Genomic DNA, 16,656 nt, shown 5'->3' with positions numbered 1-16,656 from the left:
ATACATGAGGAAGAGGAACCAAAGACCTTCAGAATTGCATCAACTATGTCTCAGTGGCAAAGTGCTATGCAAGAAGAGTATGATGCTTTAAAGTCACAAGGTACATGGAAATTAGTTCCTTCTCCTAGTGATAAAGGTGTAATTGGCAGTAAATGGGTCTATAAAGTGAAAAGAAATCCTGATGGGACAGTCTCTAGGTACAAAGCCCGATTGGTAGCACAAGGATTTAGTCAATAGCACGGGTTGGATTATTCAGAAACTTTTAGTCCTGTGGTGAGGCATGCAACTGTGAGGCTTATTCTAGCATTGGCAGCTCAATACCACTGGAATTTACGACAATTAGTTATTAAAAATGGCTTTTTGCATGGGGAGCTTGAAAAATAGGTATATATGACCCAACCCTGAGGTTTTGTGGATCAGCAGTACCCTAGTCATGTGTGCAGGTTAATCAAGTCTTTATATGGCCTGAAACAAGCTCGAAGAGCTTGGAATTCAAAGTTTACAAGTTTTCTACCTGCACTTGGTTTTAAAACCTCCATGTCTGATACAAGTTTGTTTGTGAAAGTGGATGAGAGTGATGTTATTTTACTCCTCTTATATGTTGATGACATCATTTTAACTGGATCTAACAATAAGAAAATTTAGTCTGTCATTAATAATCTTGCAGCTGTGTTTGACTTAAAAGATATGGGAAACTTGACATATTTCTTGGGACTTCAGATTCAATATCATGCATATGGGTCCTTGTTCGTGAATCAATCCAAATACACAAAAGAATTGTTGAAAAAGGCTGGAATGGAGCACTGTAAACCAACTTCCACACCCTCAAAACCTCACTCACAGCTACTTACAACTGAAGGCACACCATTGTCTAATCCTACTCAATATAGAAGCTTGGTTAGGGCTTTGCAGTACCTCACTTTTACAAGACCCGATATTGCACACTCAGTAAATGTAGTATGTCAATATATGACTAATCCTTCAGAGTCTCATATGCATCTGGTGAAAAGAATTATGAGGTATCTACAGGGTACATTCAACTGTGGGTTGACATACACTCAGTCTCCTGATTTTCAAATCAATGCTTACTCTGATTCGGATTGGGCAGCAGATATCAACACAAAGAGGTCTATTACTGGTTATATTGTTTATTTGGGACTCAATCCAAAATCGTGGCAGTCGAAGAAATAGGCTACTGTATCTCGCAGTTCTACAGAAGCCGAGTACAAAGCTTTGGCACATTGTGCTGCGAATGTTTTTTGGATTCGATCTCTGCTAAAGGATATTCATCAAGTTCTTACACAACCTCCTACCTTACATTGTGATAATCTTTCAGCTCTAGCATTGTGTTCCAATCTGGTGCTTCACTCGAAAATTAAACATCTGGACACCGATTATCATTTTGCAAGGGAAAAAGTTCAAAAAGGGGATCTTCGTGTTCAGTACATATCAACACATGAATAGGTAGCAGATGTATTCACGAAAGGTTTACATAGTCCGGTGTTCGTTCAACATTGTCATAGCTTACATATTGGAGTTGCTGCTGTTGGTCAACAATCTTTACAAGCTTAAGAAGCACCAAGTCCCGCACCTACAGAACCTGGCAGTCCCACCATTTCTTCATTGCTGGTGCAAACAATACTTGGAGATTCCCAGTTTTGTTTGAGGGGGTAGTATTAACCAAATAAACTGAATCAGTTGGAATCAAGTGGGGCTTATCTTCAAAGTAGTTAGAGTTGGTTGGAGTTAGGCATAAAGGGTAAAAATGTAAAACTGTACTACATAGTTTTCTATATAAGGGCAGTCTTAGAGACTTGGAGTTTTACGATGTAATATTTCTTTTACTCAGAATATATCACTCAAAGTTCTCTTCCTTGTTTTTCTTCTTCATCTATTTCTTTAGTTTCTTCTTCATTAAGATTTCAATAATTCAATAGCGTTAATAGCCAGGGTCGGTCTAGAGATTTTTGAGGCCCAGGGCAACGTCAAAAAATGTGCCCTCACTTTATATAAGAAAATTATTTGTTTTCATACGTAAGACATCGATTAAATTATACTTAGAAAAGCACTTCAAATTTAATAATTTATAAACACAGAAAAACTAATTTATTTTGTGACACATCCCGACCCGGATTGTCCACTAGGACTCTGAATTGAGTTGTGCTAGCCGACACCTGGAAGGTGACGAAGCCATAAAGTGTAGTGATGTGGAAAATGTGAATGAATTTAAACCTAAAAGTGCCTAAATACAAGAGTGCGTTGTGAGCGGGAATGAACCCATTTCACACGTGACGTTAGAGCATAAGTAAAGTACAGTAGAGTGGATTGAGAATCATACCATCGAAGGTAATCTCCAATACCAAGATTTGCCATGAATCCTCGTTGATAAGAAAGCTCAACTATTAAAACCTGGAGGGGCGAAAAACAAGGGTTAGTGGGCCTTAAAATAAAGTTTTAATAAAAACCTTTTGAAAACGTTATAACCCCTCGCTGTAAAACCTATTTAGTTTCCAGAAAATCATACTACGTATAAGTATGAAATCAAATGCAAATCAACAGTAAATCCAAAAATATTCCAAATCGCTACATATTTGCAGCAGCATAATAAAATCAAGCGCTCATGAATCTATGCTGACACACGAGTCGAAGTTGCCTAAGGCAACCAGTGCGACTCATAAATCAATCAATGATAACACATGAGTCGGAGTTGCCTAATGCAACCTGTACGATAGTGTCGGAGTTGCCTATTATTGCAACCTGTACGAGAGTGTCGGATTTGCCTATTATCGCAACCCGTACGACAATGTCGGAGTTGCCTATTATTGCAACCTGCACGACAGTATCGGAGTTGCTTGCCTATTATTGCAGCTTGTATGACAGTGTCGGAGTTGCCTATTATCGTAACCTGTATGACAGTGTCGGAGTTGCCTATTATCACAACTTGTACGACAGTGTCGGATTTTCTATTATTGCAACATGTACGACAAGGAGTTACTTGCCTATTATCGCAACTTGTACGACAGTGTTAGAGTAGCCTATTACATAAATATAGTCATGCCATAACTCAATCATTTCAAATAACACCATAAACTCACCTGAACTTACCTGCTCGTCCCGCATTCACTTTAGCACTTCCCAGCACTTCCAAGCATTCACAACAATTATATACAGGTAATATGCATACGGATATGCCCTAATGCAATCTAAAATATCATAGTATTTTAATACATATATGTCATGGCATAAAATGCATAAATCAATTTAAAAGCATTTGTGGAACTATCAATCATATATATATATATACACACACACACACACACACACACTATAAATATATATACACACACACACACACACACTATAAATACACACACACACACACACACACACACTATAAATATATATATATATATATATATATATATATACACACACACTATAAAAAGGGAAAGACTCATTCACCTGAAGTCTGCGCTATAATTCCCTAGCACGAATATTAAGGCGTCACGATCCATCGTCGCCTGGAACAATTATCAAATAACGTCTGAGAATTCTTATCGATAGAACACGTAACTTACATAAAATACATCCCCAAGGATGTTCTAGAATCATTTAAAACCTATTGACCAAAAGTCAACCGTCGGTCAAATGTCGACAGTAGGGTCTAACAATCCTACATAACTCAGACAAGAAGATCCACACTTTAGATTTCCGATCCGTAACTTCCAACGATCCACATCATGCTTCTAGAACATCATACTAAAATTTCATTACGATCCAACAGTCAGATCTCCGCCAATTGCTAGAATTAAGTGGCGGCCGACGTTTTATTTTACAAGCTTATAAATTCAGTTCGAGAAGATCCGTATGTCGGATTCTTGATCCATCAGTTCCTATTGTCTTAAAATATTACATAATATAGCGTATTAAAGTTTGGTGACGATCTAACGATTGGATTGTCAATGCGTATAAGAATCAAGTGACGGTTTCTATCATAACTATGTTCAAACAATGAAATTTCATCAATCAAACTTAACATATGGAATTAGGGTATCAAATTTAGCCTAGGAAGATTAGGGGATACCTCAGCCCACGTGCCGTTGCACGTGGCGGTTGGCCACCTCGACTAGCCGGAAAATCCAACTATTTCCAAAAATTCTCAAATTTAACAAAAGTGAAGATCTCAATGAGTAGAGCAAGTTTTATACATGTGGACAAGTTCAATTTGGCCGGAAAAACCTTCAAATCGCCACGAATCCATCGGAAACCCTAGAATGGGTGTTTGACGATTCTACTTCTTCGGTGTTCCAACACCCCTCTCACTGGTTGGGTCTTGTTCCTGGGTCTAAGGGGAGTTGATTAAGGGTGGTGGTAGGTGGTGAAACTCGCCGGAAGAGAAGAATCGTCGTCGAGCACCTCCGATGCTACGGTGAAGTTCCTTGCGGGTTAGGACCTAAAAATCCTCAAATATGGGTGAAAATGGTAAGGGGGAGGTTGTGGAAGAAGTTGGAGGTATTGGATGTGGATGAATCAATGGAAAAATGGTGGATATTGATCGGAAACAACTCGGGTCATCAGCAGTTTGGGTGTGCACAGGTTGAAAGGGAAAGGAAACAGTTTCTCTCTCCTCTTCCAATTGGTCCTTTCTTTTTCCCCCTCATTTCTGATTAGTCCTAAAAAATCATATGATTGGTTCCTTATTTCCTTGCTGAAAGCTGATTGGCTTCATTCCCACAAGATGGGAGTTCAATTTATATAACTAACCAAATTCAAATGTCCGTAACTATACCGTTATAATCCGGACTCGCCACCGGCTTTTGCCTATGCGTTCTTACCATCGAGTACTACGCAAATACGCCAAAAGAATGAGTCCTACGTCTCTCTAACCGAGGTTAACAAAGGTCAAAATCTTTACCTCAAGGGGGCATTTTTGTAAAATCACTAATTTAAAATTTATAAAACTTAAAATTAGGGACATGATGTCACATTTTGTATCAAGAGATGGAAACAAAAACACTTTAGGTTTACAAGTAGATAGATATGAGTTTTGTTTTCTATCTGAACTTTTAAAGTGTTTTTATATAAATCATGAGGTGTTTTTTCTTATTTACTAATCTTGTCAATATGGGACTAAAAAAATAATGATGTTTTTGAGTCTTTAATTAATGTGTATAAGTAATAAATGGGTACTAAATTAAACTTTTTGATGACACATCATATTATTTGTAAATTTGATTTAAAAAATAGGTCATGCATGACTTTTAGTTGAACATTAGACTTGAATTGGAACAAATTAATGTTTAAAAATAACAATCTACATAGCTACTAGCTACTAATTAAAAATAAATTAACAACCAAACAAAAATTCGTAAAAATTGAAAATAATAAACATGCATTTAGCATTTCAAACTTAGGACCTCTCGTTAATTTTAAACAACAAAAACCATTGATTTTAATTAAACTTCTTGATCATTTAGTAAAATTTTATATATTTATACTCTTATGATGAAAAGAAATTTGTAAAAATTGAAAAATAAATAAGCACGCATTGTGTTTTGAACCCAAGACCTCCTGATTAATTTCAAACAACAAAACCACCAATTCTAGTTCAATTTCTTTGTTATTGAACCAAATTTTATAAATTTATACTCTTATGAAAACATATATAAATATACCGCCCCCAATTATTTTGGGCCCCGAACGGTCGCCCTGTCAGCACTGGACCTGGGCCGACCCTGACCCTAGCTACCCTTTTTTTTGCCTAACAGATTTTATGGTGCTCCGAGTACAAGATACTCTACGTTTAACTATTTTGTAAAGAAAAATTTTGATATTTTATTTATTAAATAAATAGCATTACATAACATATTCATGAACAATTCAACCTCAAAAGGTTTCTTCTAAACTAGATCTAGAAATATTACAATAATCATGAATAATTGCAAACCAATAAGCTGCCTTCAAGAATTTTGTTGAAATCAGAGTCAATAGGGAACCGTAAGATAACAAGGATCAACGTAATCACCAAATATCGTGTCACACAAAGGTCATGTGAGAGCAAAAAGTCTTAAATTGTATTGCGTTCCCTTAATTAGGTCTAACCATATCACCTAATGATCACCATGACTCCATAATACCAAGTGAAGTAGATCTAATGATGCGTAAAATAAGTTAACACACAAAATTAAACCCTCTTTTTATCAAATGTAGTAAAGTATGTAAGTAGGGATCGTTCTAGGCCGGGGATTAGGAGGGATTGCTAAACACTTGAAAACTGACTTAAAAACATAAAAACAAAATTTAAAACACTAAACTAGACTCAAAGAATGCAAAACTATACTTTAAAATACTTAAACAAACATAAAACTCAAAACAGCAACCTAATGACTCAAAACTGCCTAAAAACCACTTTCTGGGCAGTTTTGAGAACCTAACAAGAACTTGGACGAAGTTGGATGAAAACTTGAATCAAAACACTTAGAAACACAAATCAAAACACTTTCTAACTAATCTAAGACTTCAAAATAAAGGGGGATTTGTTTTGGACGAAAATTGAAAACAAAACAGAAACTTTAAAACAAAACAAATTGTAAAACGTTTTTAGATGAAAAGGATGGATAAAAGGCTAGTTAGGAGGTTCTTCTCCACACATGACACACTTGCAAACAAAATGATTTTCAGTTGTTCTTTCAATAAATTATGAAACTCAACACCCCAAGTTAATTAGATACGCTTAAATTAACCTTCAAGTTCTCCTTAAGTTAATGAATTGGATGGGAAAGCGCATACAACAATTCAAAGCATTCCTCGAAGGTTCCTTACGTGATGAGCACAATAAAGATACAATCAAGAATCATGGAGCACAATGAGAACTATAAGTGTTGACGAGGCATTCGTTACTATGATGAGCATGAAACTAGTGCCAAGAATTCATTCAACGCGATCGTTTTCAAGCGACCTTCACTACTTGTGATTATAAGATTGTAACTATTAGGTGAAACTCCCTCATAATCTAGCATTATATTCATGCATGAAAACTAAGCGTGCACTCTCAATCAACATACACAAATAAGTTATCAATCAAGTAGATGAACGAATTGAATCCGCAACTTATGAAATAACAACTGAATGTAATCAAATCATATTGCAAGCATGTACATGGTTTCGAATCACCCCCCAACTAAGGGGGTTTAGTTCCTCATTCTTGCAATACAAAGATACATAAAATTAGACATTAAAATCAAAGGAAAGAAAACACCTAAAATGCTCCAACTTGGTAGCAAGTGCATCCAAGATTCCTCCTTTCCCTTGCTTGCGGCATGAAGCTTGTGGACAGATTTTTGGGTGGATTTATGGTGTAGAATGGATGGGGAATTTTGTGGAAGGGTTTAGGGTGAGAGTGGAAGAGTGTTTGATGGTTGGGGAGTGGTAGAGAACTAGGCAAAGAGGGTGGAAGAAGGTGGAGTGGCTGTTATGTTTTCTAGGCACTAGAATGGTGTTTTTGGGGTGTTTTGCTTCCTAGGGTGTGTATGGACGAATTTCTGTGATAAAATGATGAATATGGGGAATTATTCTTTGGCCAAGGGGTGTAAACATGTATTTATAGGCCCCAAAAACCTTAGAAAATCAGGTTAGGTTAAGGATGAAATGCATGGTAATTTGTGTGTGTGGTGTGCAATGGTCCAAGGGTGAAAATGAAGTGATGATGCAAAGTGTGAAGGGTAAAATGGAGTGGTCTTGAAGCTAGGGAGCATGAATGATTGTGTACATTGCATAGAGATGGAAATGGAGGTGAAAATGTGTCAATAAATGGGTCAAAGGTGCAGCAACATGTGGTACACAAGGCATGGGATTCCAAATGTGAATGATGGAGCATCAATTGGTGCATGTAATGGATGTAAATGTTGTCTAAAATCTAATAAGTGAAGGGAACAAGAGGTATCAAGCAATTGAGTGTAATAATTAAATGAATTGAAGCATGAAATTAGAAATTATGTAGGGGACAAGAGTGATCAAGCATGGCATGGAATCCAAAGGGAATTCTATGTGGTTTGCATGGCAAGGAATGCAAGTTGGGGTGACAGATTTTTGGGCTATTTTCTTCATCTTTTGGACCATAATTCTTCATATTCTTGGCCTCTTTAGTTCTCAAATTCGTCCATCCACTTGGCCCATGCATTTGCTATCCATTCCAAGCCCGAAACATGCTCCAAAGGCCTCCAAAATGCATCTTCTTGCATACTTTGTACTTAGAGTCTGAAAACACACGAAAATGACTTTAAACATTAAAATAACTAAGGAAACACGACATAAATGCACAAGAACAAGCCAACTAAGTCGCATAAATATGCTCCTATCAAATTCCCCCACACTTAGCTTTTGCTAGTCCTCGAGCAAAACAAAGAGATAAAACGAAACAAAACAAATAAAACACAACCTAAACCTTCCAACATTTGCCTCAGGGATTTCCAATGCACATGACATGTTAAAAATCATTATCCCCACAGATTTGAGTCATCTTTACACTTAAGCACATACTTAATCATAGTCACCACTTACTAGTTCACAATTAATCAATTAAAACAATGTTTTTGATGTAGTAACATGCCTTAGAGAAATCACTCAATTCCTTACAAGATATGAACTCAATTTTCACTCAGATTTTCTAACTACACACCCTATACTAGTTATATGTGAGAAGATTGATGTAGATATGAAAACGAACGCTCACATATATGTATCACAAAGAAAGCAATTTCTGGAGTTAATAAGCATGTTTAGATATGATCTCATGAATGGAATGCTACTACTTAGATGCGAGAACCAGTGACACCATATGCTCATACCAAATTCAAACTCCACATATTGAAACGCATGACACTCAAGATGAAGTTAAGGGTTGTAACGGGGCTTGGGGTGATGGCTAACAAATGAAGGATAAGGATAACAATCGTTCTTAAAGCAATAGCAAGTAAAGTAATGAAATTGAAACTTAGAATTCACTTAGATTGCAGAAATCAGCTTTTAGACACGAAGGGAAAATTCAGGCAATAATTAGGGCCGAATTCTATGTTTTGGACTCTTTCTTCAACAAGCAGCACTTTAAAACTTTTTTTTTTTTTTTTTTTTTTTTTTTTTTTTTCTCAACTCTTCTTTTCTTTTCAACAAGCATAATAACTCACACTTCCCCCACACTTGTTTTCTGCCATACATTAATCAAAAGAAATTCAATTTGAATCATGTTTTACTATGCTTCAAGAACAAGGGTATGGATGATCCTAAACTAGGCTAGGTAAGGATAATGTGGTTTAACAAAGAATGTAGGCTATCAAGGCTCAATGGGGTTAACTTAAACATATAACGATATGGGATACATGGCAGTTTGGCTTTGGTGGTGGTAACTACACAACTTCATCTTGAATATGTTTTATGCAAATCAATAGCATGCTTTGAATGAAATAGGCATGAGTTCTAGCATTTGGAACTAAATGATGAAACGCCTTCTAAGTAATAGCCAAGCAAAGAATAATGAGATCATGCAATGACTTTAGAAAACAAGAATGCACAGATTTTAACTCTCCAAATAAACGTTTAAGCTCAAGTCTCACAAGGTTGTAGCGTTAGTTTGAGTTCTTTCCTTCAAGCATGTTACAAAAACTAATTTTTTTCTTTTATGATTACATGTGATTTCATAAGTTATAACCACAACCACGCATAAATAAAGAGTAAATCAAACTTTCATCCATGTTTATAACTCTCTTTAACAGTCATGCAATTACAAACCGAATCCTCATCATTGTGTTGGAAGGTACCCTAAGACACAAATAAGCGCACAAAAACAACTCTTTTTTTGGATTTTCAAAAACAATTTTTCAAATTTTTATGAATTTTCGGATTTTTTATGTCAAAACACATTGAAACACTCCAAAACAGCTTAAAAAAATACTTAAAACAACAAGGAACAACACTAGAAGTAATAGGTGATAAATTTCTACGAATTTCATGCAAAACAATGGTTACCCCCCCACACTTAAATCAAACATTGTCCTCAATGTTTCAAGCATATACTCACACCAAAAACAAGCAAATAATAAACGACAAATAAACATGACAAATATGGCAAAGTAAAAACCAGACAGAGTAGAGTTTAAGAACGCAAATCTGGTTTTGGAGATAGTTGATCTTGTTGACTTTCCACAGCTTTACTCTTGAACGAGGTGATGTTGCAGTTCCTTATTTGTTCTCCAAGCAGATGTGGCAGCTTCTCTAGTTCTTCAGCTCGGACTCCTTGTGCTGGGTTGATTGTACGAGCTGCATTCTTCTCTGCTTGTTTCTTCTGTACGTTGTCTCCACATGCTGCTGGTATCATTTTCGCTTGCCTTATCTGTTCTTCAGGTAGATGTGGCAGCTTCTTTGGAAGTACATCAGCAGTGGAAGACGAGTACTCGAGAGCAATTTCTCCATGTCCTGCAGGTTAGAACAAAGACAAGGAAAAGGACATGGAGAATGCATGATATGAGATACTCTTGCTTTCAACCATTATGATATGAAATACTTTTGCTCTGGATGGGTTGTTTGCAGGGGTATCCCAGGGAATGAGAAATACAGAGTGACTTGAGAGGGTGTGTTGGAAATACATTCTCGGAGATGAAGAAGTGCTGAGAGGGTGTGCCTTTGCTGTGGAAGGCGAAGGTAGATACTTATAGGACTTTTCTTCACAACCGGAACTATTCCCTCACTCATTGTCGGCAGCCGGTGGATGGATGAATAGTACAAATTACGCGCTTTCTGACAAAGCTGCCCGTAATTTCCGCAAAGCTACCAGTTGCATGTGACGAGTGACGACACGTCTGGACAATTTGATCTTTTGAAATTCGGTGTTCGGCTCGCGGTTTCTGAGCAAGCCCAGCCTTTAAGAAATGAAACGCCTCTTTTGAGAAAAGAATCCGACTTTTGAGAAAGGAGCCCCGACTCTTCGATTTGCGAGAGGACGCTTCTCTGAGGAGCGCCTCTTTGATTTCTTCTTTTTATAGAGGCGTTAATTTTGTTCCACAACACACTTGAGCTCCCTCCTGTAAACACTCCCTTCTTGCACTTGTTTAATCTTGATCAGTCATCCTCTCTTCTTTCTTCACCACCTCTGAAAATGTCTGGCCCTTCCGATCGTCGTTTTGACATGAACCTTGGTGAAGAGGCAGCTCCGCCTTCACCAGACAACATATGGCGCCCATCCTTCATATCCCCTACCGGTCCCCTTACCGTGGGGGATTCGGTGATGAAAAATGATATGACAGCTGCGGTGGTGGCCCGGAACCTTGTCACCCCCAGAGATAACAGACTGCTCGCTAGACGGTCTGATGAATTGGCGGTTAAGGAGTCTCTGGCTCTTAGCGTGCAGTGTGCGGGTTCTGTGTCCAACATGGCCCAACGCCTATTTGCTCGAACCCGTCACGTTGAATCGTTGGTGGCTGAAATACAGAGTCTCAAAGAGGAGATTAGAGGACTCAAGCATGAAAATAAACAATTGCATAAGCTTGCACACAGTTATGCCACAAACATGAAGAGGAAAATTGACCAGCTGCAGGAAACTGATGGTCAGATTTTACTTGATCACCGGAGGTTTGTGGGTTTGTTCCAACAGCATCTGCCTTCGTCTTCTGGGGCAGCACCGCGCAGTGAAGCTCCAACTGATCAACCTCTGATACCTCCTCCTTCCGTGGCCCCACCGACTACTGAGACTCCGCCAACTACTGCGACTCCGCCGACTACTACGACCTCTCCCAAGCAGCCTTTGTGAAGGCTCTTCCTCTTGTATTATGTTATGTTTCTTTATTTCCCAGATTCCTGTTCATTTCATGAAGTTTAATGTCAAAAATCCCTTGCATATTTGTTAATATTTCAAAATAGAAAATCATAACCAAAAATAATTAAACAAGTAATAAAATTGACAATCAAGCAGAATAAATGGGTTGCCTCCCTTAAAGCGCTTGCCTTAACGTCTTCCAGCCGGACGATGAACACCTTCAAATCTCTTTGGAACCCACGGCATGCAGTGGGATATCCTCCACAACATGCTCCACAAAGTTCTCGTAGATTACATCCTTGAACGGAAATGGATAGTGATGTTTGTTGATGGGTGCGTTGTGTTGTCTAAGGTTCATGTTCATACGCCCACCATCGGGGATTTGCTTAGGTACCTGCACCAAAGAAGGGAACCACCTATCAACTTTAAATGGCATTGGATTTGGATTAGGTGGCTTACCTATGTGATGTGATGAAGTGGCAGCAATGTGAACATTCTTCCCCATGGTGCTTTCGGCCACTTTGAGCATTTTGAGGGCAGTGGCCGTATGGTCCTTGTACTCCACTCCAATTCCCTCGTCTTGCATGGTTCTTGATGCATCCTTCGTGCTTGGTGCTGAATGGTCCGGTCTTATCTTTTCAATTTTACCAATGGCACAACAAGAATGAACAACATTAGGAGTCTCAATGGATTCAGAAATTTTGAAACTAATCATGTCACCACCAAATGCCATAGTGACTAATCCTTTGGCCACATCAATCTTCGTTTGAGCCGTTTTCATGAATGGCCTTCCAAGGAGGATGGGCAATGAAGGGGCATGGTCCGATTCATCCATTTCGAGGACATAGAAATCTGCCGGGAAGATTAAATGATCAACCTGCACTAAAACGTCTTCCAAAACTCCCTTTGGATAAGCGTTAGATCTATCGGCCAATTGTATGATTACACCATCATTTTTCAATGCTCCTAAGTTCATAGATGCATAAATGGAATATGGCATAACATTTATAGAAGCACCTAAATCAAGCATGGCAGATTTGAAATGGGTATTACCAATGACACACGGAATTGTAAAACTTCCCGGATCTTTGCATTTGGGAGGTAGTTTATGTTGCAAGATGGCGGAGACATTCTCACTTACATGTACCACCTCTTTCTCCCGGACACGTTTCTTTGCTGTGCAAAGCTTCTTTAAACACTTGGCATACTTCGGGATTTGCTTTATGGCATCAAGGAGGGGAATGTTGACATGCACCTTTCTAAATGTCTCTAGAACATCTTTTTCCTCCTCTTCGTTCTTTGATTGCAAAAATCTGCTAGGAAAGGGGACATTGGGCAGATTAGTGTTCGAAATCACAACATTTGGAACATTCTTACCTGAGGTGGACGGATGGGATGTCTTAGATGGCTGCGGCATGGGTGATGGTACCCTTGTCGTGGGGTAGGTGTTCTCATCTTCTTCGAGTTGTATCTTCTCATCTTCCTTGTTTCTCACCTCTTTTCCACTTCGTAATGTGATAGCCTTTGCAGATTCGAAGCCACCCTTTGGATTGACCACCGTAGTGCTTGGTAACTTACCATTTTCACGTAATTGCCCCAAAAATTCGGCCATTTGGCCCATTTGCTTCTTCAGCTCATTAACCTCCTTTGCTTGGTTCTGCATTCCCTGCGCCATGGTGGTTAGTAACTGATATGTTTTATCATCATTCATAGACGTACCTGGGTTAGTTTGGGAAGATTGTGCCTGAGGAGGTGGTTGTGGTTCCATTGGCCTTAGAAAGAAACTCGGGGGTTGTTGGAATCCACTTTGTTGGCCATATTGTGGTGCATCTCTCCATCTGAAATTGGGGTGATCACGCCATCCCGCGTTGTATGTATTGGAGAAAGGATCATTCCTTGGTTGGTTTTGATTCCCATAACCCACAGCATTGGCCGATTCCCATCCTCCATTCTCAATTAATTTAGGGCATTGATCAGATTGGTGTCCTTGAATGGAGCATACACCACAGATTGTAGTTCCTTGCGTTTTGGGGCCTTCAACCAACTGCGATAACATAGACGTAAGGTTAGCCATTTGGGATTGTAACTCAGAAATAGAACTTACCTCATTGACATGATGTGGCCGTGGGGTGTCTCTTTGCCCAACACCTTCATATTGTTGTGCATTGAGTGCTCGATTCGCAATGAGAGTTTTGGCATCCCTAGGTGTCTTATCCACTAGAGCTCCTCCCGCGGAAGCATCCAACATTTGCCGTTCAAGTGGTAAAAGACCTTCGTAAAAGTATTGAAGAAGTAACTCCTCCTTCATCTGATGCTGTGGACAAGAAGCAACAAGTGATTTAAATCGTTCATAATAAGATGGAAAAGATTCACCTTGGCTTTGCTGAATTCCACTTATTTTTTTACGAAGAAGAATGATGCGAGAAGTTGGGAAAAACTTCTCCAGAAACGCCCTCTTCATACTCTCCCAAGATGTAACTGTACCGGGAGCCAACTCGTATAACCAATCCTTGGCTTTGTCCATTAAAGAGAATGGAAAAGCCTTCATCTTTAAAATACTTCCGTCAACGGTAACTGGAGTCATACTTGAGCATACCATTTCAAATTCCTTCAAATGTTTGTTCGGATCCTCCATGGACAGCCCATGGAACTTTGGAATGTGGTGGAGCAAACTTGACTTTAACTCGAACTCTTCAGTTTTACCTTGAGCAGCCATGGGATATTGGATACACAATGGTGCGGCATTATCCAAACCCGAGGCGGCAAGCTCCTTGAGCGTACGGTTGTCCATGGCTATACCTTGCTCTTCTCCACCCACTTGTGTCGTGGCCTTCTCTTCAACCTCAACTTCTTGCTCTTCTAATTCAGGCTCGGGACTAGGAGGATTAGACTCTTGCAATTTCTTTTTCCTTCTCAAAGTCCTCTCAAAATCACCGTCAAAGTCGGAGATATGCTCACGAACAGGTTGTGAGCTACGGGTCATAAACTAGTACCTAAAAACAAAGAAAACAAAACAAATCAACAACTTAAACAGAAACTTAAACAAAATACAATAATTCGAAAGAAAACAATCCAAGAGATTAGCAAAGTTGCTAATCCCCGGCAACGGCGCCAAAATTTGATGCGTAAAATAAGTTAACACACAAAATTAAACCCTCTTTTTATCAAATGTAGTAAAGTATGTAAGTAGGGATCGTTCTAGGCCGGGGATTAGGAGGGATTGCTAAACACTTGAAAACTGACTTAAAAACATAAAAACAAAATTTAAAACACTAAACTAGACTCAAAGAATGCAAAACTATACTTTAAAATACTTAAACAAACATAAAACTCAAAACAGCAACCTAATGACTCAAAACTGCCTAAAAACCACTTTCTGGGCAGTTTTGAGAACCTAACAAGAACTTGGACGAAGTTGGATGAAAACTTGAATCAAAACACTTAGAAACACAAATCAAAACACTTTCTAACTAATCTAAGACTTCAAAATAAAGGGGGATTTGTTTTGGACGAAAATTGAAAACAAAACAGAAACTTTAAAACAAAACAAATTGTAAAACGTTTTTAGATGAAAAGGATGGATAAAAGGCTAGTTAGGAGGTTCTTCTCCACACATGACACACTTGCAAACAAAATGATTTTCAGTTGTTCTTTCAATAAATTATGAAACTCAACACCCCAAGTTAATTAGATACGCTTAAATTAACCTTCAAGTTCTCCTTAAGTTAATGAATTGGATGGGAAAGCGCATACAACAATTCAAAGCATTCCTCGAAGGTTCCTTACGTGATGAGCACAATAAAGATACAATCAAGAATCATGGAGCACAATGAGAACTATAAGTGTTGACGAGGCATTCGTTACTATGATGAGCATGAAACTAGTGCCAAGAATTCATTCAACGCGATCGTTTTCAAGCGACCTTCACTACTTGTGATTATAAGATTGTAACTATTAGGTGAAACTCCCTCATAATCTAGCATTATATTCATGCATGAAAACTAAGCGTGCACTCTCAATCAACATACACAAATAAGTTATCAATCAAGTAGATGAACGAATTGAATCCGCAACTTATGAAATAACAACTGAATGTAATCAAATCATATTGCAAGCATGTACATGGTTTCGAATCACCCCCCAACTAAGGGGGTTTAGTTCCTCATTCTTGCAATACAAAGATACATAAAATTAGACATTAAAATCAAAGGAAAGAAAACACCTAAAATGCTCCAACTTGGTAGCAAGTGCATCCAAGATTCCTCCTTTCCCTTGCTTGCGGCATGAAGCTTGTGGACAGATTTTTGGGTGGATTTATGGTGTAGAATGGATGGGGAATTTTGTGGAAGGGTTTAGGGTGAGAGTGGAAGAGTGTTTGATGGTTGGGGAGTGGTAGAGAACTAGGCAAAGAGGGTGGAAGAAGGTGGAGTGGCTGTTATGTTTTCTAGGCACTAGAATGGTGTTTTTGGGGTGTTTTGCTTCCTAGGGTGTGTATGGACGAATTTCTGTGATAAAATGATGAATATGGGGAATTATTCTTTGGCCAAGGGGTGTAAACATGTATTTATAGGCCCCAAAAACCTTAGAAAATCAGGTTAGGTTAAGGATGAAATGCATGGTAATTTGTGTGTGTGGTGTGCAATGGTCCAAGGGTGAAAATGAAGTGATGATGCAAAGTGTGAAGGGTAAAATGGAGTGGTCTTGAAGCTAGGGAGCATGAATGATTGTGTACATTGCATAGAGATGGAAATGGAGGTGAAAATGTGTCAATAAATGGGTCAAAGGTGCAGCAACATGTGGTACACAAGGCATGGGATTCCAAATGTGAATGATGGAGCATCAATTGGTGCATG

At 38.5% G+C, this 16,656-nt stretch overlaps 1 protein-coding gene across 1 annotated transcript; it reads left to right on the top strand.

Annotated features, from left to right (window-relative positions):
* Positions 1–687: 687 nt before the first annotated feature.
* On the top strand, positions 688–1,191 carry LOC139194995 (uncharacterized mitochondrial protein AtMg00810-like). The gene has a single exon (XM_070820165.1). It carries the CDS (start codon positions 688–690, stop codon positions 1,189–1,191), a length of 504 nt encoding a protein of 167 aa, XP_070676266.1.
* The last annotated feature ends 15,465 nt before the right edge of the window (positions 1,192–16,656 follow it).

Source organism: Malus domestica, chromosome 04, assembly GCF_042453785.1.
Source record: "Malus domestica chromosome 04, GDT2T_hap1".
NCBI classification, from domain to species: Eukaryota; Viridiplantae; Streptophyta; class Magnoliopsida; order Rosales; family Rosaceae; genus Malus; species Malus domestica.
This window is presented reverse-complemented; position numbering and strand designations above follow the sequence as displayed.

Bases quoted from the DNA above. Each gene is read 5' to 3' on its own strand.
- LOC139194995 (XM_070820165.1), top strand. From the start codon at position 688: ATGGGAAACTTGACATATTTCTTGGGACTTCAGATTCAATATCATGCA.